This window comes from Plectropomus leopardus, chromosome 5 (genome assembly GCF_008729295.1).
Source record: "Plectropomus leopardus isolate mb chromosome 5, YSFRI_Pleo_2.0, whole genome shotgun sequence".
Classification (NCBI taxonomy): domain Eukaryota; kingdom Metazoa; phylum Chordata; class Actinopteri; order Perciformes; family Serranidae; genus Plectropomus; species Plectropomus leopardus.
The window spans coordinates 22,448,870-22,468,869 of NC_056467.1; the positions used below are offsets into that span (position 1 = coordinate 22,448,870).

The 20,000-nt window shown below is 38.6% G+C and overlaps 1 protein-coding gene across 3 annotated transcripts in view; it reads left to right on the top strand.

Annotated features, from left to right (window-relative positions):
* The window catches only part of ncam1b (neural cell adhesion molecule 1b), a 96,455-nt gene that overhangs the window by 57,972 nt on the left and 18,483 nt on the right, over positions 1–20,000 (top strand). For all 3 annotated transcript variants that reach the window (XM_042486712.1, XM_042486714.1, XM_042486713.1), the window contains 5 exons: positions 9,741–9,770; positions 14,616–14,766; positions 16,341–16,528; positions 16,895–16,991; positions 18,324–18,494. In XM_042486712.1, coding sequence (XP_042342646.1) covers positions 9,741–9,770; positions 14,616–14,766; positions 16,341–16,528; positions 16,895–16,991; positions 18,324–18,494 — 637 coding nt within the window. The remainder of the gene's footprint in view (positions 1–9,740; positions 9,771–14,615; positions 14,767–16,340; positions 16,529–16,894; positions 16,992–18,323; positions 18,495–20,000) is intronic.

Below are 20,000 nucleotides of genomic sequence, written 5' to 3' on the forward strand. Positions count from 1 at the left end.
ACTGGCTGCAATTGGAATCCATTGTAATTGACATGATTTCAAGCAGACTGCAGCCACTGTGCCACCTGTCAAGCCTCCAGGGCTCAGTGTTTGATATTCAAAAATAGGTTTTCAGTGAAGCATCACTTCGAGTGCAAAACACGCTACCACCATATGACGCACATCACGACAGGCCTATTTTTTTCTTTTGTAAACCCGCACACCCACAGTGGAGAGGCTCACTGGCACACATGGACGCAATGCCCAGTAACAGTTTACACCTCTGTCCTATTCTGTGTAGATGTCCACGAGAAGCAGCACTTTTTTGGCTGCTGCTGTACCTCAACTTCCTCTTCTGTCAGTGATAGATCATCTTATTTTGTGGTCTTGAAGCTGTCATAATGGATGTGCAGACACTCATCAGAGGGCTACAGTAACTCTCAGAGCTCAGTATCCCACCATAATATGTCATCTAAGACATCACCTGGAAAGCCATACTGTAGTTGTGAAGATTGACTCTGTGGATGCTGAGGAAATAGATAAAACACTGTGGCTTTTTGTTATTTACAAAGAAAGAAAAGACAACTACAATACCGACCCATTTTCTGCACGGTGTAGCCCTGTTGATGTGCAGCACCATGGCATGTCATGTGACATGTCATGTGAGGCCCTGTGCTGTGGTGGCAGTGTGTTTTGCACATAACTCTGCAGTATGTTTCGTCTGTGGCATCTTTTTACAGCTGTCTTCAAAGAAATGATTAGCAGCCTTACTGAATGATAGAAAGAAAAAGCAGATTTTTAATATTTTCCTCCATAGCTCTGATAATCAGCAAGGGAAATAGTTTCCATGGTTGGTCTGTAATGAATGCATGAGAAAACGGCTGCTAATTGTTTAATTGTTTTGTTCTATCTGTTCATCTGATGTCCGTCTGTCTGTCATGCTATCTGTAATCATCATAACAGCTGTATTTCATCTAGGATGGTGTGACGATTGAAACAGCATTCGTTGGGGGTGGACATGCTGAATTGAAAGGAAGAAAGAAAAAAAACAGGCAGCTTTTCAATTTTTGAGCAAACTTCTTAAAGGGTGTCAAGTTGAGGATTTTCTCATTAATATATTGATGTGAGATCCTCGTATTGGTCAGAAAACCAGTGCACATCTGTACTGTGCCATTTTAGATGTGTGGTGGTGATGAATATACAGAATTAATAAGCAGTTAATTTGAATGTGTTTTTAGTTTTTTGGCTCCCTAGCTGGTCAGCGGCTTTCATTTCTTGTTTGAATAGTAGTGCATCAAGCAGATGAACTGTTGCGCAGAACTCTGTGATCTTGAACGATTAAGTTTAATTCTCATACATGACTTTACTTTATCACACACAGCAGTGATGTTTTGTTCACTGTTTGACAGGAAATTCAGTTGCATAAAATAAGAGGATTATTGGAGGAGTAATGTGAAAATCCCAGCTTGTGTGTAATAGTCAAAGTTTTACAAAATGAGCATTTTCATCATCTTGACTAAAATACTTTGTACAGCTAATATTTTTTACATGTATAAGGGACCATAACTTCTTTTTATGGTTCAGTACTCATTCTAACTATAATCAGGATAACTAATTTGAAAAGCACATCAGAAAGTATTTGTAAATGTTAATGTCTTCTACCATCTTGAAAGTGACAGTAAAACCTTGAACAACCCTAAAAAAACACATATGTAGGGTTTATTAAAGGTGCCCTATAAACAAAGTTACTGTTTACAGTCAGCATTACTCACCAAAACACATTTAGTGTCTGCGTTTAGTGTCTCAAACAAAACATTTGCAAAGCCAGTTTTTCTCTAATGTTTTCCAACCTGCGTTGTTTACATTCATGCACTTGATAGCCGTCTTCTTCTTCTCCGCATTTATTGCAGCATTTCCATAAAATCATTGGTGGGAGTATTTATGTCGTCACCCTCACACACATGTAAAAATGTGGATCCGCATATAAAAACATTGTTCCATAGTTCTAGTTGTGGTCACAGGGTTCCCATGGTCATAAAAATGACCAAAAAAGTAATGGAATGAGAAAAACCTTTCCAGGCCTGGAAATGGTTTGGAGTGTTGGAAAAGTTTTTAAAACATGTTTATTATGCAAAATAGGTTGCTTGAATTGTTAATTACAAATCTAGTGCTGCGCTGTGTTATATATATATATATAGCCAGAATTTGACTGTGCGCTTCCACCATTAAGATACTGTAGTCCCATTGCTTTATTAGCCAATAATATAATGAACGAAACAAAAAGAAATATATTATTTCATTTCATTTCATTTTATCATTTTATTTCGAACATATAATGCGAAATTACAACAAATTCCAAGAATACCAAAAACAGTGGTGTTTTTTTCCCCCTTCTTCTAAAATACACATTAATAAAGTTCTCAAAACCAAAGCCATAATTAAGTTTGGCATATATTATTTATATAATGGTTATTAAACCATGATTTTTTTCTATATTTATTGTCAGTTATAAATGCATCTATTCATTTAAAGAACTATAGACACAAAATGTCATATTTGAGTGATCTACTCTTATTTCAGTGCCAGTAGGTCTCAGAAAGACTTCAGTAATAGTGCAGAAGTTAACACTGACACCTTTTTATGAAAAAGAACAAAATATAAACTGGTACTAAAAATTCATTATACCAGTAGTTCTATTTTTCATATTCAAATGCATTTAGTAATGCCTCTATTGATACACTAAGACCAGACCAGACCAGAATCGCATCATCTCCAGGGCCACACCCCCTCAGGAAAGGAACTTGCTGTCACATAAGGGTGTGTGTCCACATAGCGTTATTCTTGGGCAGAAAAGCAGTGACAGGGCGCTGGTGAGCACTTCATCCTAGCACTTCATGAAAAAGCGCTCCCAGCACAATGTTAATAGAGGATTGATTACACAGTTAACAACAGGCTTACAAAGGTACAATGATAAAAGCACAAGACTCACCAGCAACTTCCAGTGTCCACTGGCTAATCTGTTTCCACAAATGGGCTTTACTGTCATTGTTGTTACAGTAGCCTAGCAAAAAAAAAAAAAGACAGCAGTGACATCACCAGTGCTTTTCTGATAGTTCAGAGATTTTCACACAGTGGTCACACAAAAAGACGGAGCACTCTGAAAAAAGAAGCTTGGTGCGGCAGTTTCTCCAGACGGCTGCATGCAGCCACATATGCTGTTAATCTTAATTGAGAACAATTCAGAAAACATGCCGGTGCTGAGAAAAAAAAACACCATGGGCACATAAGCCCACAGGAGAGGAACAGGAAAATGCAGAAAAGCTGTTGCATAGCAGATGAATCAAGACTTTCACACTGAGATTTGAGATACATAAGATACATGAATATTCACTCTGAGTGTGGTGAATTGCTAGATGATGTTGACAGTCACTACTTATGGGTACTGGTAGCTGCTTGAGTGGGAGGCCGCTGCAGTACAGTCATACAGTGTAGCAGCATCAGGCTGTCATCTCCGACTCAATCACAGCCTATAGATCAAACGGATGTTTATTAACAGGTTGGTTATTTACATACAACACTCAGCCTAATGATACCTACTGACTTAATCAAATGTTCATATTTGATTTAATCATCGTGATCTGGACATCTTTACATGCATAGATGTGTGGATAAGCAATATCAGGCCATAATTTTGGTGTATTGATCCCCTTGGATGGAGAAAAACTGAAGGGACATGACTGTGATTTATGCAGGTATTGCAAAAGCTCTCAAAAAAATGTTGACGCTTTTTTGTTAAACCAATGTCAAAATTATAGTCCGATGGTCTGGTCTATGGGCACATGCAACAAGTTGCCAGTGGAAAAGTCTAATGACTAAGTGAAGTTAGCAGCACTAGCTGTTTGATTCTCCACAAATGTCTTGGAAGAATATGTTGAATAAATTATGGCTGTATCACTATACAGGCCCACCCGATTTAATCCACTTAAAGTCATAGAAATTAAGTAAAATATTATGGAAAATGTATGGAAACGGTTTGAAAATTCATTGGTATAAATGTGTTGGAACCATGAAGTCAAACCTACCTTTAAGATAAAATTTATACAGTGCCCTCCAGAATTGTTGGCAGTCTTTAGGAAAAAAATTAGCAAAAGGAGTAATTGTTTATCCTTATTATCTTTTATTCAAAATATTCACAGATCATAATTGAAAGGAACATGCATATTTTATCGTGAAACCAATGTTTTTCTCATAAATATGTGTGCCACAATTATCTGCACCCCTTCATTTAATATTTTGTGCAGCCTTCCTTTGCCAAGATAACAGCTCTGAATCTCCGACTATAATTCGAGATGAGGTTGGTGAACACATGGCATTGGATCTGAGACAGCTTCTTCATACTGAATCTCTCCAGATCCTTTCAATTTCAACGTTGACGCTTGTGGATTCTCCTCTTTAGCTCATTTCACAGATTTTCTGTCAGGTTTAGGTTAACCCTTTATTCTGTGGTGGGTGAGCCATTTTCATGTAGATTTTGAGGTGTGTTTGGATGATTGTCATGCTGAAACATCCAACCATGGCCCATTTTAACCTCCTTGCCAGCAGCTATTAGGTTGTTGTGTAATATCTGTTAGTATTGATGGAGTCTATGATACCATTCATCCCAACAAGACGTCTGAGGCTTTTGGAAGAGAAACAGCTCAAAAACATCAAAGATCCACCACCATACTTCACAGTGGGCATGAGGTGCTTTTCTGTATGGCTATCTTTATGTCTCCGCCAAACCCACCTTTGATGTGTGTTGCCAAAAAGTTCTATTCTGGTCTCATCTGATCACAGAATACGTTCCCATTGAGAGTTCCTGTAAAATTTGGCAAACTGTAAGTGCTTTAGCTTGTTGTTGATTGACAACAGAGGCTTTTTTTCTGGCAACTCTCCTAAACAACTAGTTGTGTTTTGGCTACACTCTGGTATTGATTGAGTAAGAGAGAAGGCACCGTCCTTGGGGAATTTACTCAAGGCTCTCAATGGTGCAAAAGCGTGTCGATCGCCAACCTAAATTTCCAGTCAGGAGCAACTTATCAGGCCGTGATTGGTCCTCACTCTCCTTTTACACTACGCTGCAAATGACACCCAACAGAGCTGAAATTCGGTGTGACTCTAAAATGAGTTGCGCAGCTCAAAAATCGGGTCAGAAACCAGTAATTCTGGAGAGAACTGTACCTCCTATAACCCTTCCAACCTGTCAAAAAGTTTGTAGCTGACTCTTTAGTAGAGCTACATGTCCAAATAAGAAATAAAGAGCCAAGGATTAAGCTTTTAATTATGCTGTATTTCAGTCATTTAGGAAACGAAAACTGTTATTGTTACGTCTGATATCCTGTGACAGGTAAGACATTCACTGTCGGTTTCCTTTTTTTTTTTTTAACCATGGTCTGGTGTTCTAAAGGTGAACATGAGGAGAGACAAAATTCTTTCTGAATAACCTCCTTCACAAAGTGTTCACTGTCGGCAGACAAAAGCATTGTGAGTAAAAGGGGTGCACACTGTGTGGATTAAGGGAGATTACTGTATCATAATAGAAAAGCAGTGGTACTGTCCATTGGAAAAAAAGACAGGATAAAAGGAGTAGGTTCAAAAAGTGTTGTACAGTCGTGGGTGCATGCCTGCGTAGAGTTATGTTTCAATTTCAAATTGGCATTTATTTGGGGATGGTTTTGTTTTTGTTTATATGGCTATTAAAGTTAAGTGTTTATATATTCATTTTTAAACTTTCATCAACTTTTACGTGCAGTATTGGGCTGTTTCAGTCCTTTGAATGCATTCACTGCAAGTCTCGGTAGATAAGTGTGTCTGTTTAATAACTGAAAATGTAAATGAAGTATTTATCCATGCTTTGTACTTTATCTACATAATGAATGTTTGGCTTATTTGAATACATATTAAACATTCTGCTTGATGCACAGAGTTTTTCAAGCTGTAATTATCTGGAAATATTTTTGAACTGTAACTATACAGAGGGAAATTGTCGCGACAAAGGACTAATTATAAAACTTAAAAGCACATTAAAGTTTGAAGTTGATTTGGATGATGGCACTTTCTGTCTGTAATCTTTGTGTTTTGTGAAAAATTTATGTTTAAGGACAAAATATTCTCTTAGCTCTGCTGTCTAACATCCAGAGTGCCAGTAAGAAATTAAAGACCTGAGAAATTCATGATTGTTTTATGTGTAATAAGATGCTTAAAGAAAATGTGTAATTAATGTGGTGTGACAGTGGTTGAGGCAGGGCATCCGAAACAGAGGAAAGCTTTAAGCGTTGCGTGCCAATGTAGAGAGAGCATTGTTTTCTGCAAACACAAAAGGCTTCTCATTTTCAACAGCATGCCTGCTAGCTCAGTTGTTGGGTGATGTCAGGGTTCCTTTACTTAAATGCTAGTCAGTTTTCTGTGTTGTGCTGGCAGAGGCTCTGAAGCTCAGCAGTTAATGACTCAGGATGATGACAATATGCACAGTCAGGCGTCACCCAGTATGTGAAACTCTACCCGGGTTCTGTACATTTATGCATTTAGTGTATTTGTGTTAGTATGTCTCCTCTTTCGCTGCATTGCCCTCTTCATGCTGACATTACAATTCATGTCAGAACAAAGAGCGAGGATAATTCTCTATGGAAGGGAATAACAATGGGCTGGAAAAATGATAAGTCCCACGGGAGCCTTCACCATATTGTTACGAGCGCTGGCTCGGAGGAGTGATTTTGTTTTGGTGTCTTCCGTTTTGCACGCTCGCATCTGCTGCTCTTCATTGTCCTTTTGTCTTAAACAAACACCTGTCACAGATATGACAACGATACTTGTCGGCTCACTTACTGCGGGAGCGTTGCCGCAGACGAGCGTGTGTGCGGATGAGGTGGTGATGTTCCAGACTATTAGGTTGCCTGTTCTAATTGGGCCACTGCTCTTTCTCAGTGCTGTGGTGATATGCAGCCAACTGCTGTTTGTAATGATGTACGGTGCACAGTTTGTTTTACTGTGACAGTAGAGGACTTAAAATGCTCTTCCGAGCGCAGTGAAATTACTCCCAAATAGGGAGCCTTGCGTATGATCTGTCCAATCATTATTTTAATGTCTCCTCTTTTTACCTGCAGTGATATTAAGTATTTAAATTCAAACACACCATTGATTATGAGAGAGTAGATGTGAATATATTGATGGTTTGATTCACTGTTTGCTCTTCAATTATTCCAGCAGATTGCTTTACGTCACTTTTTCTTGCAGTTGCATCTGATGAAATAGCTGTTAATCATGTTGCTTGTTACACTTTTTTCGCTATGTGGGCCATCACATCCCATCGTCATGCTTAACATTTTCTCTTCAGTGTCATGAAATCCATAGAGCATGCTTTCCAAGGAGCTTATCATCTTGTGGGGTTGGCTTTTCAGTGTCATTGTGATTTAACTTGACATGGCATGTTGACTAGAACAGTTCTGTGTGTTTGTTTGTTAACTAGAGGTTTGATTTGATCTGTGATGATGTGAAGTAATTCTGTATTCAGCAGAGTCGGAGACATGACCAACATGATTATGATTATCACTTATTTATCTTTATATTTGTGAACTCTAAATAACATGATGAAATATTTAACTGGAGTTGATCCCAGTCAGAAAATGGGCTTTTAGTGTTTTTCCTAGTAATATGCTATACTACTGTGTACTGTAAAAACATGCAGTATTTAAAATGTAACTTTATCAAATAGACATGAGAGCTGAACTGCAGTGCTTCAGTAGAAGACTCTTCAGTAAATCATGTTTTAAAGAGGCATTTAATATTAAAATTCAACAATAACTCAGCCCTAGTTATTTTAAGGTCCAGTGTGTAGGATTTGGGGGGGATTATATTTACTATAATACATCCATGGGATATATAGTAGAAATGGAATATGATATTAAAAGTATATACACACACACACACACACACACACACACACACACACACACATACGATCCATCAATCTGCATCGATATATCAATTAAATGAGCAACAATAACGTAACATCGATGCAAAGTGTAAACATCGATCCATATTATCATCTTTCAGGCACGTCCTTATTTTTGAAAGTCTTGAGTCACGTCACACAGCGTTTGGCAGATGGGCGGGCAGCCGAAGAAAGATGATGAGGATATATTACTATTATTTACTCGGGAATAAATCATCAGTATAGAAATGTTTTGTTTTTGGACAAACTGCGAGTCAACAGATGGCATGTCATATGTAAACAAAAGCCATACTGAGAAAACACGACATACATGCCAGGTGACTTCACTGACTTCTTGCTAAGGTTACATTAGCTGCTCTGTTTCAACATGCTGACTGAAAAAAAAAACGTGCATGCAGACTGAAAGTCCGTATTAGTAGAGGAAAAGTCCGCTAGCTGCTAAGCTAATGTCTGCAATGTAAAATGCCATAGGTTTATACTGAAAACGTTAGCATGTTGTGTATGTCGGGGAAATGTGATCTACAAAAGACAGTTGTTTTGTCTAAGATCCTTGACAGTTATTATTGAGTTTTTATACTGTAGTGAAAAGATCTTGTTGTTAGTCCACGTTTTGAGGATGTTGGGAGAAGTTTGTCTTCAAGTCAGACAGCCCTGAAGTTCTAGGGAAAAAAGATCATGGTTTGAACATTTTTTATATAGATATATATTTATATTTCTCAGCTGGTTGCAGTCTGCAGTCCTCACTGCCAGATGCCTCTAAATCCTACACACTTTTCCTTTAAATTATATATATGTGGTCAGTTAGTAAATTTATTATACATCCATTCTCAAAATGCAGAAATTAATATTTGTAAAGCAAACGTGCCTGTAGATTTATAAATATCCACTGGCAGAGAGAGGTGAAAGGTATCTTCTTTCTAAGAATGGAACTTAAGTTATTCAAATAATATTCTTATTTATTTTAGCCTTGGAGTACATTCAAAGCATATTAATAGAGAAAAACACTTCCTTTGAGACTGTATTACAAGAACTGTTAACATTCAGAGCAGAGCATCTGACACAGGCCACCTGAAGGCAAAGATTTATTTCCAGGTGTCACATGGGGAATAGGAAGAGCTGCAACAAAATTGCTTCTTTTAAACCCCCCATTGCTCATTGAGAAACACAGCAAGACTTGATGACTACTAACTGCTGATGTAGGACAGGCTCTTTATATGCACAAGGAGACAACAGCTAGAGCAAATTCAGTTTTATTGGGTTTTATATTCTCATTATTGCTTTAAGCCTCAAAAATGGGCTTGCGGGTCGATAATTGCCGTACTGTGTTTACCAAACGGGCCGACATATCTCAGTTGTTGCAGCGTAATGGATTCACCTCTTCCAGATAAACCAATAACCTTCTTATCTGTAAGCATTTTCGTTATCGTGATGCCAATAGACTTACTTCTTTGGGGGTTGGAAGCAGACTTGTTCCAGCTTGCAGGAGAGAAAATAATACGCAGTAAAAATCCCCCAAAGTGCACCTTTTAAAGAAAAACTGTTGTCACATAATAGGTTTCTTCAGTAGGGAAATCCAAAGCATACATCTTATTGTACCTGCAGATTTTCAGCAAAATCATACATTCAGCTCAGGGACTGTGGATGTACGAAAAATAAACTGGACACTTAATACTTGCGTGCGATGTGCAGTATCCCAGCTTTGCCTGAATAAGGATTACTTTCTAAGAATTGCTTTGCCTTTTGTTTGTTGTTGTGTCTCTGTCCTCTACAGGCATCATGGACTCGGCCAGAACAACACAAGGTATTCTAAATGCATGACTTTCTTTCCTACACCCATCCATCTTTCATGTCAGGGGAGTCCTATTCAATTCTGGATGGACGCATATCAAAATTCTTGATCAAATGAGGTTCAGGGAGAGTATAAACCCTGAGAAAGATGCAGAAGCCAAACAGGCCGGCCTGTCTGTATCTCTTTGTTTCACTTCTGTAGTTTCTCTATAAACTTAACATGCAGTACTCCAGCGTGAGCTTTTTTCTTTCAGACCTTAGTCTGCAAGAACATAAGTCAGTGCAAGATGTTTGCCTTCTCAAATATGATTTTCAGAATTAATTTATAGATTTGATGCATGATTCTGTTAGCTGCAATGCCAACCTGTTTTTCTTCTCAAAAATGGATTTTGTTGAGGTAAAACTCTCCACATATTTCTCCGTCCTCCCACCCACATCTCCAGATCTCACCTGATGTGATGCCAGCCCCTGATTATGTCAAGATGTATTTTTGACATCAGAAAATAATTCTTTATAGATCTAATTTGTTGGACCAAAGATGAATGAATATGTATGCAAGAAAAAGTGAAAGATGTCTTTGTGCGGCAGCCCAGAGTGTCAGAGCCAGGGACTGTCCCTGAAAGAAATTGGCAAAAGAAAGAACTGCCTACTTAAGCTTACTAAACAACCAAATATGTGTTTTACATATGTGATAACATTGGTGAGAAATACCACTCTGTCATGTCCAATGTTAGCGCTGAGTACACCGTGCTAGACGACAGTACACATGGATCTTTTTGGCTTACAAATGAAGAGAAATTTGTGCTCTCATAAAGTGTGTCGTCACAGCTCGTCATTTCAGGTGCAAGATCAAACATTAGGCTTGCCATCGTTATTTATAAATTTGTTCCATTTGACAGGCAATGAATGCGTATTTTTAGAGTCTTTGGTTCCTTAAATAGCCTAGCTATTTTATTTTTAAATTGCAGGGGGCTCTGCACATTAATCAGATTGGTCTTTTCCTTTTACTCATTTGAAGATGGCTTTTTTCTTTTGCTTTTCTTGTTTCAAATGCTGACTAAATCTTGACATTTCGGCATGCTTTCATTAATAGCACCTGTCTGTTATTACGAAACGTTTAGTATGAAATAGCGTATCACACTCCACTCGCTGCAGGATGTGAGGAAGAGCCTTTCTCATCAAACACATGCTGACAGTAATGACTAGGTTTGTAAAAAACTGATTTACACATGGTTGCACCATTTTGTGCATCAGCAGTAATATGATGTTGAAGTAGAAACAGTTTTACTGAGAAAGAAGAACATTTGGATTACTCAGCTGTACATAAAAGCCCAAACAGGGTATTTGAGTTACCTAAGCTTCCCAGGTTTCCAAGAAAGATAAAGATAATCCAAAGCAAGTGCCACTTTTCCCTCAAACAAGAACACACACGTCTTAAAAATCAGGCTTATGCCACGTTCTGTTGTCCCAAAAATTATATCTCAGCAGCTTGTTTGCAGCACATCTGTCGTTTCAGATTGAGAGCGTGTCGGTTTACATTAAATCAGGAGGCATTAATAATTTTGTCTTTCCAACATATTGATATGGGTATAAGCCCACCTGCACTCTGATATGATCGGTGCTCCTCTGCAAGATATCCCATTAGAAACCGCACAGGGAAGGAGTGCGAGCACGAGGCAGTATGAGTATGCTGAGCATGTTTGTTGCAAGTGCGTAGGCAGCTGAGTGTTCATTTGACAAGCCTCAGAAAGGAAAGTACATTCAGGGGGAAGGTGCATTGGTATGCTGGACCAGTTAAGATTTGGTGAGACATGAGTTTAACATGTCCTCAGTGCATTCTCAATTTTATGCTCTGATGTTCCAGCAGTGTCTCTCATGTCTGCTGGTAAAGCTGCAGAAGCTGTTGGAGAGCTCTGCTGTCAGTTTGGTCTGATTTATTAGAGGAGCTTCTGTCTCAAAGTCTTTTTTTCCTTCCCCTATCTGTTTCATTGCAGTTTTTTTTTGAAAGACATGTAAAGTGGTTTGTAGTAGTCAACAAATAATAGAAGGTAGAAGGTAGGTTGGAAGTTAGATGCTTAATACGGATGTTTCTTATAGATAGCCACTCTGGCATATTTTGCATTCATGCTGAAAATCCATTGTTATAAAACATTAATGAATCACAGCATTCAATTGCAGTTGAGACACCATTTTCCTCTGGCAGATGATATTTGTTATGAGCTTCATATTGGGGCTGAGAGACTGTAGAGAAACTGTCCATATGTTCTGGCTTTAGTGACATTTTGATGCTGCATTCTCCATAATGTAGGAGCACACTGTTATAAAGAACGCAATATTGAAGCATACTGAGTAAGTTGGACTTTATGGTGGTACACAATGTGGCATGATGCACAGATGCAGGAGTCAGGAGCAATGCCACAGGGGTCGAGGGAGAATGCTTTCTGCACAGGGGTCAGAATAAAAAGGGTAGTGTGTTATGTAAGTGTCTCCCTGGTCCTGCTACCCGCTATGCATAATGAATGCCCCAGACATGCTTTGTCTATTGAATTTGAATACAAAACTAACGAGGGTTTCTCTTACATGGCTGCCCAGACCGGGCCCTAATTCAATATGTGTAGAAGCATCCGTGCTATTGTTTCGCCTGCAGCTTGGATCAAAGCCACGAAAGCAACCAATACAGAGGCTTAGATACTCAGTTCTGCAGCACCTTGAAAAGGGAACAATTGACAAGAACAGCAAAGCTTACTGTATAAAATAGTACTATATAAAACCATTTGCATGTCCCAAATCCACAAAATAAACATGAGACTTACTGACTCTTGAGATCTACCATGTTCAGAGGAAAATCATCCAGAAGGCAGTTTACATTTGCTGTGCCATTAACAGCTAAAGGAGACGTATGCAACATTCAGAGCGTATCTGTTATTCAGATTCTGAACTGGAATTACCTGCAAACAGCTCTCAACAGCTGCTAACATTACCCAGCACTGTGTGCAAGATGCACATTGGGTCGTCAAGCTACCAAAATGTATGCCAAAAAGTAATTTATTACTTAGTTAACCCCAAGATTAAACATTCAGGGGACCTCAGGCCCAACTGCTACTTCAAACAGAGGTGATTTTTTATTTTTTGTCATCAGTTTACACAGATATACTTGGATTTTTGTTCCTTATACTGCTTGCATGGCTGCAACCAAGACTAGACTTCCTTGCAAAATTTCATTTGGCTTTTACCTGACTGCTGATAAATTCTCAAATTGACCATCATAACTTTTTATTGAAAAATATGTACAGCTAAGTATTGCTAAAGCGTATGGTGAAATATATTGAACATAACATGGACTAAATAATATCCAACAACAAAGATGTACTCAGATCGGGTCTGTATTCTGATATCAAAATAGTGTCACCTGTAGTATCTCTTTGTAGTATCAGCTCAAACAGGCTTGGTATTTAAAAAACTTGTGAACTCAGAGCACAGGCTGAACAGCACTGAAACCGTCACAGAGTGCACATAGAAGAACTTTGCCTAACAGGTTTTCAACCATGACTTATACTTATAACCAAGAAATCCCTGCCTGGAAGAAAGCCCACTCTGCAAACTTCTCCCAAAGTGTACAATGCCATGTCCTGTGTTTTAGGGAGCTCTCATTGCTAACAGTGCAAATAGTGCTGACAAAGCATGTTGAGCATCATGCCGCAGTGACAATGCTGTTCTGCCACTTTCGGTTGGGACGACGTTATGAGCAGTAACCTGTGTAACCATCGTATAAGTGCAGTTTAAAGCGGCAGCAATTAGCTAGCCAGTACACAGACAAGGATACACATGCACTACCATACACGTGCAGCCAGACTGGCTACCCCAACAAAAAAAAACAGAGAAGCTTGGATTACAACCAACACAGAGGAAGCGCAACTTCATTCTCTGCTCAGGGCACCATCACTCCACACAGCAAATAGTTGTTTGCACATTTAAGATGAAGAAAATTAAGGTCTAGAACCTGCATGATGGAAGTTTTAATGAGTAATATCCCATGTGGAAAAATGTTTCTTACAAAGGAGAGATTTGGTCTGTCTGTAACTCTACAGCCACACTTTAGTGTCACATGACATCAGCCGCCACAACAACACAGAGTTGTTGACCCTGAAGGTCAGGAAGCCACTTATGGTGGGATGTTGTAACTCTACATATCAAGTTAATGAAACCAGGTATCTCGAGTGCAGGAAGGTCATTTACACATCTCATTAGCCAGCTGTCTGTTGTTATTGCCTTCGGTCTCAAATGCTATGTGACTTGGCATGTGCCCTTCATCACGGAAACTGGGGCATGTGGTGGATATAGGCTCAGAAAGCGTTACAACACCAAAAACAAAAAACCCACCACAAGTGATTAACTGAAAATGTTATTTTACTTTTTAAAAAAAAATCAGATTGTGGGGAGTGACACTAAGCCCCAAATGTTTTCAACATGAAAGTGCAAGTGTGGCATGTAAGGTAATGCTCTGCTGTCTCATGCATCAGCATATTTCACGAGTTGGTAAGCCCTCCGTGTGAAAAGCTCTAGATGGTTTCTAGTGCCTTCTGTCATCTATTATTGATAAGCTCCCCTGTTCTGTCAACTGTGTCCTTATGTTTCCACGTCTTCACAGAGCAGAGTGCCTTTTTCATTAATGTAATGTCTCTTCTGCTCGTTAAAGGCAGCCTTTCTCAATTTTTTTTTTTTATTTTCAGGTCACACATCTATTTTACAGAAATGTGCTCTGTAGATGTAAATATGCAGTGTGGCCATGGAAAATAACTTATACAAATATTTTTTGTTTTTTATCCTCTAAACAAAGTTATTTTTTGCTCCCATTTAGAGTCTGGATGGAAATGTAGTGGTGAGGAGTGATGCTCGTGTGTCCTCCCTCACTCTGAAGTATGTCAAGTATACAGACGCGGGTCAGTACCTCTGCACAGCACGCAGTGCAATTGGAGAGGATGATCAGCTTGCATATCTGGAGGTCCGCTGTAAGTATTTCCTCCTCTCTTACTGTAAGTGTTTCAGCCTACAAAATGGGTACACTATAGTAAAAGCGATTTGCTCATCATCCACCCTTTTTAAGTGAACAAAATACGCATTCCCTTATCATATGGAGCTCTTGAATTCACTTCACATTTTTCAAGCCCTGTTAAAATAATGGAAGTTGTTACCGTGACATCATGCATTGGTTTGTGGACTGCTGTATATTTTTTTGAGCTTGGCATTTCTGCCTTTGCAAGTTTGTTTTTTGGAGCCAGAAGTGACCATATTTAGACAAGAGGGTGTAGCTTTTGAGGAGCAACAGGCCATCTGACTTATAGTCTGTAGCAACGCCTCACAGACAGCCTGTCACGAAAGCAGGCTAGCCCTTAAATATGCATACCTTAACTAAGCCTTAATAAAAATGTAAATGGGTGAGTTATTTTAAAATTTACCCTGCAGATTTGTTATGAATGTTGAAATTAGCTATAGAGACCAAAACCGTTTTTTCTACCAGTCTCTAAAAATGTTTACTTCTGTGTAAATAATAGATGTCGCTACTGTTAAGTTATCCATTAGTTTGTGGACTGATGAGCCTTGAATTATGCATTTATACCGTCGCCATCTAGGCTTTTTTTTTGGACGAGAGGCTGGAGCTGTGGAGAGGCGAGGGTGGATCTAACTGAATTTTGTGTCATTATGCTCCCTTAACGTTGTGTATAAAAGATCCAATTGTCAATTGGGCGGACAGAGTTGTCTCGCCTTTGAGCCGAAAACACAGGTACTTACAGCGCTGAAGCGAGGTCACAGCCAGCAGGGCAAGATGATTAATAAGACAGGTGTGACGTTTTTTGACAGCATTTTATCTGTGCCACCCACCATGGGAGATTTAAAAAGCAGCTGGCAGCCGCAAATACACAAGACGCAAATTTGGAAAACAATGACATTTGGGAGCAGAGGAAAGGATCAGTTACCATGTAACAGGGACAGTAAATTATTGTTATTGCCATGATACATCATTGCTATTGTTTATAAAAGGTTGCTGATACGTATGTTTTTTTTTATCACACTAGAGGCAGATGCTGTTATGTTAAACGTCTTTTACTTTGTTGATTTTGGCATGTTGTCTGAAATCACACATTGGAGCAGCATGATGCCTCTGTTGTTTGGATCTTTGTAAAAACTCAAAGGCGGACTGAACAAGAGACTTCAAAGCCACTCTATAACGCAATCTCTGTGTGAAAAGGACCACAGACTGGTGACCCCTCATAGACAGCCTGTCACTCAAGCTGCCTTGCCCCTAAATATGCAAAGCTTTAAGCTTCATTTAAGTTTAAAAGGGTTATATAAAAATGGGTATATACAAATTCACCCCCCTTTCAATTGTCATGTAAGTTAACATTAGCTATAGAGACCCCGAACCAATTTTTGGTCCAGGCTGTAAACGTGATTTATTCTGCTTTCATGTAGGGCATATTAACATGGGGGTCTTTGGGGATGGAAAATCTTTTTTTTTTTTTTTTTTTTTTTTAAACTTAAATGTTTTGGTATTAGTCTGTATAATATGTATTTCTTTCACTAGATGCACCAAAGATCCACGGTTCGGTGGCAGTGTATACCTGGGAGGGAAATGCTGTTAACATCAGCTGTGAGGTCAAAGCTCATCCCAGCGATGTATCTATTGTGTGGCTGAGAGACGGACTGCAGCTCCCCAACTCAAACACCACCAACATTAAGATCTTCAGGAGTCCATCAGCCAGCTACATGCAGGTACACACACACACACAGACAAATACACACGCGTCAAACTGCAATTTACAGTGCATAAAGTAAGTGTACATGTATACACATCCTTCCATGTGCACACATGCACATATACCCTCTTGTGTCATCAACATTTCATGAGCATAGACTGGAAGTGAAGGGGTTTTCTTTCAGCTCCATTGTGCTGAAAAAAAAACATCTGATGAATAATTCAGCAGCAGGAAAGCTCACAGCAACAAATAAAAATAGGCTACTCTAATGGACAAACAAAAAGGTCACCTTCAGAGTGTTTGACACACAAGTTTGTTCGTCTGTTTTGGTGCGCTGCCTTTCATATATTTGTTTTTTTTTTTTTTTTTTTTTCTCCTCCAGATAACCCCTGAGTCTGAAAATGACTTTGGAAGCTACAACTGCACTGCTTCAAATGAGATGGGCACAGAGTCCAAGGAGTTCCTGCTCATTCAGGCCGGTCAGTTGTAACTCTGTGATTCATTTTGTTGTTTTAAATTCATCAAACATAAATATTCAGTTCTAAAGGTAAGTTTCACCGTAGCACATGAATTAAATTACAAGGCTTTTCCTGGCTTCAGGCTTCAGGAACAGATTTTTCACTCATATTCAAAATGCATTAGACCAAAACATCTACCACAACGTGAGATTACACAGAGCGCTGTTTGTTTAGATGGATGATAGATTTAGATGAAAAGGCAATGTAACCAACACCGGGTAATTTAATGTTCCTTCCCTCTGGTTGTTTCTAAACTACAGTGGCTCTGAGGATTTCACTTAGCGTTAAAAGAAATGTAAAACAGAATATATTATTGTGCACATGTAAGGGTTTAGTCTGTGTATTGTAAATTAAAAGACAATCTATCAAACATTTTTATTGTAACATCAATTTACCACCAGCTGATACCAAAGACTCTGTATGTTCACCAGCACATTAGACAAATGGAACAGAGAGCACAAAGGTAATGGCACTCTAAAGCCACAAAACTGAAGTATATGAATTGAAAACACCACATTCTTCGCTCGGAGCAGAACATGGGTAGCCCACAGTAATCACAGTGTGCCTTTTCATTTGGAAGATCAAAGTGATTGAATACATAACTGTGCTCACACCGGAGTGTGTGGATTCAGAAAGGCCAGCAGTTCTCTGATGGGGCCAGTCTCAGTCATTTAAACTGTTTAAATATTGTCATTTTCTCTCAGATAGAGAGTGCAGTGATGTGTGAACCAAAATGTAATTGTTTTGAACATTAAACATGTCTGATGTCAATTAGGAATTGATTGCCAGTTAATTGTGTACACTACAGGTCAGACATTTTCTCCACAAATCCAAAATTTATGGGCACAAAAAGCAGTGTTGTTCCTTTTCCAGAAAGGTTTATCGAGATCAGAATTTCAGAAAAGGTTCAGCCTCTTTTTTAAAAAAAAAAAAAAAAAAAAAGGTCCAATAAGCAGATCACTGTTTTTCTGGGGTTTTCTTTGTGTGCTTTTCATCATTTAAGGCTGACCTGTGATCAGCATGTACCTGAATCTGTTTGTCATAGCAGCTTTTTAATGTTTCTCCTTCCTTTATTTGTATTTTCTGAAAGAGTATGCAGCATTCAGTGCCTGAGAAACGGCATGAAATCATCTATTTCTTACAAAGCCGGGGCAATTTTTAGATTCATTTTGGACTGTTAGGAACTGTGAGCTCAGTCTGTTAGTGTAATGGAACAGAGGAGTCTGACAGCGTCGGCGTGCTGCAATCTTCCAGGTTTTGTTGCAATCACACTGCATTTCCTTCCTTTACCAGAGGTGCCATCAGCTCCATCCATCACTGAGGTGAGACCCTTCTCCACTACGGCACAGATCCAGTTTGAAGAGCCAGAATCCATTGGAGGTGTTCCTGTTCTGAAATACAGAGTGGAATGGAGGACTCAGGGAAGGGGCAGCTGGGTGCATCAAATCTATGATGTCCAAGATGGTAAGAGAGCAATCCAAAACAAAAATGACGTTCCTGTTTTGGGGAAATGCTAATTTTTTGGGGGGGGGGTTAAAGGATTTCAAGCTATTTTTAATAAATAGCTAGCAAAATTAATTTTTTAAGGTTTTGTTTTATAAATGTAAATGTTTTTGTTTCATGTAATGCTCAACATTGAAAAAACATTTCATTGCATTCAACACATACTTGACTGTTATACTTTGATAATTTAATATGTGAATTTGCATATGTTTGGTATGTGAAGATATATGCCGATATTTAAAGCTCCAGTGTGTAGGATTTAGTGGGCTGTATTGGAAGAAATATAGAATTTAATATAATAAGTAATTTTTCTTTAGTGTGTAATCACTGTTTTTGGTACCTTAGAGTGAGCTGAATATATCTATGTAGGGAGTTGGTCCTCGTGCATGGAGATCGCTATGTTGTAACGCCATGTTTCTGAAGTAGCCCAGAACGGACAAAGTACAGTAGTTGGCAGCCCATACATGACAAGCACTATTGAAAAAAAAACACTTTTTAGGGTGAAACTGCTTTGTTCATTATTTTTTTTCTTGTTTTTAACCACTGTGTCCGTTTGTTTTGGCAAGAGAAAGACCTTTTTCTGATCTTTACGGTTGTAATCACTGGACGGTTGGGGAGAAAGAGACCTCTGCAGATAATTTGTCTGCCGGTAAAAAACCCTTTGAACATCTTAATGTTAAGTTATCAGAGAAAAAAGGTGAGCACACGTTAGCAGGTGCTGGGTTAGCAGCTTGTTGGAAAAACACTGTATAGCATTTGAGAAATGTGAAACTGCTTCATCCATTTTTTGTTATTTTTTTAACTTAATCTTTACGGTTTTAATCACTGGACGGTTTGGTGCAAAAGAGACTTCTGCAGATAATTGTGCTTCTGGTAAAAACCTCCTGAACAATGAACACTGAAGGAGTTATTGGTCCACACACATATTAGAGGTTTTTTTTTTTTCTGGTTGCAATCTGCATTCCTCACAGCTGCTGTTAAATCCTACCCACAGCTCCTTTAAAAAAATATCCATACTAATATTGTGATTGATTTAAAACATATAGACCAGTGCTGATGTGCACTCAGTCTGCTGCAGAAAGGCTATTCCATTTCCTTTGTTGAGGTCTTGTAAGACATCACATTTAATTTCTAAAAATGTGCAGATACCCTGAAGGAAATTAAATGCGTCATATATCACTTTTATTAAAAAGTGTTATGCAGTCATGAAATAAGATAAAGTAATAAATTACTAAATAAGCTAAAAACTACATAAAATAATAGTAATATCATTTTGAAACTAGACAAGCATGATAAATGGTGTATTTAAAGTCATCCTAATCTCAAATGTAATCTATACCTGCCGATGGCGGCTTTGAAAAAGCTGTCAGTTATTTCTGTTTCTGTGTATCTCTGGATTTAGACCTTTTAGACCATCTCTAAATAGATTTTTCTGTTTAAACATTGTTGGAATGAAGCGAGAATTGA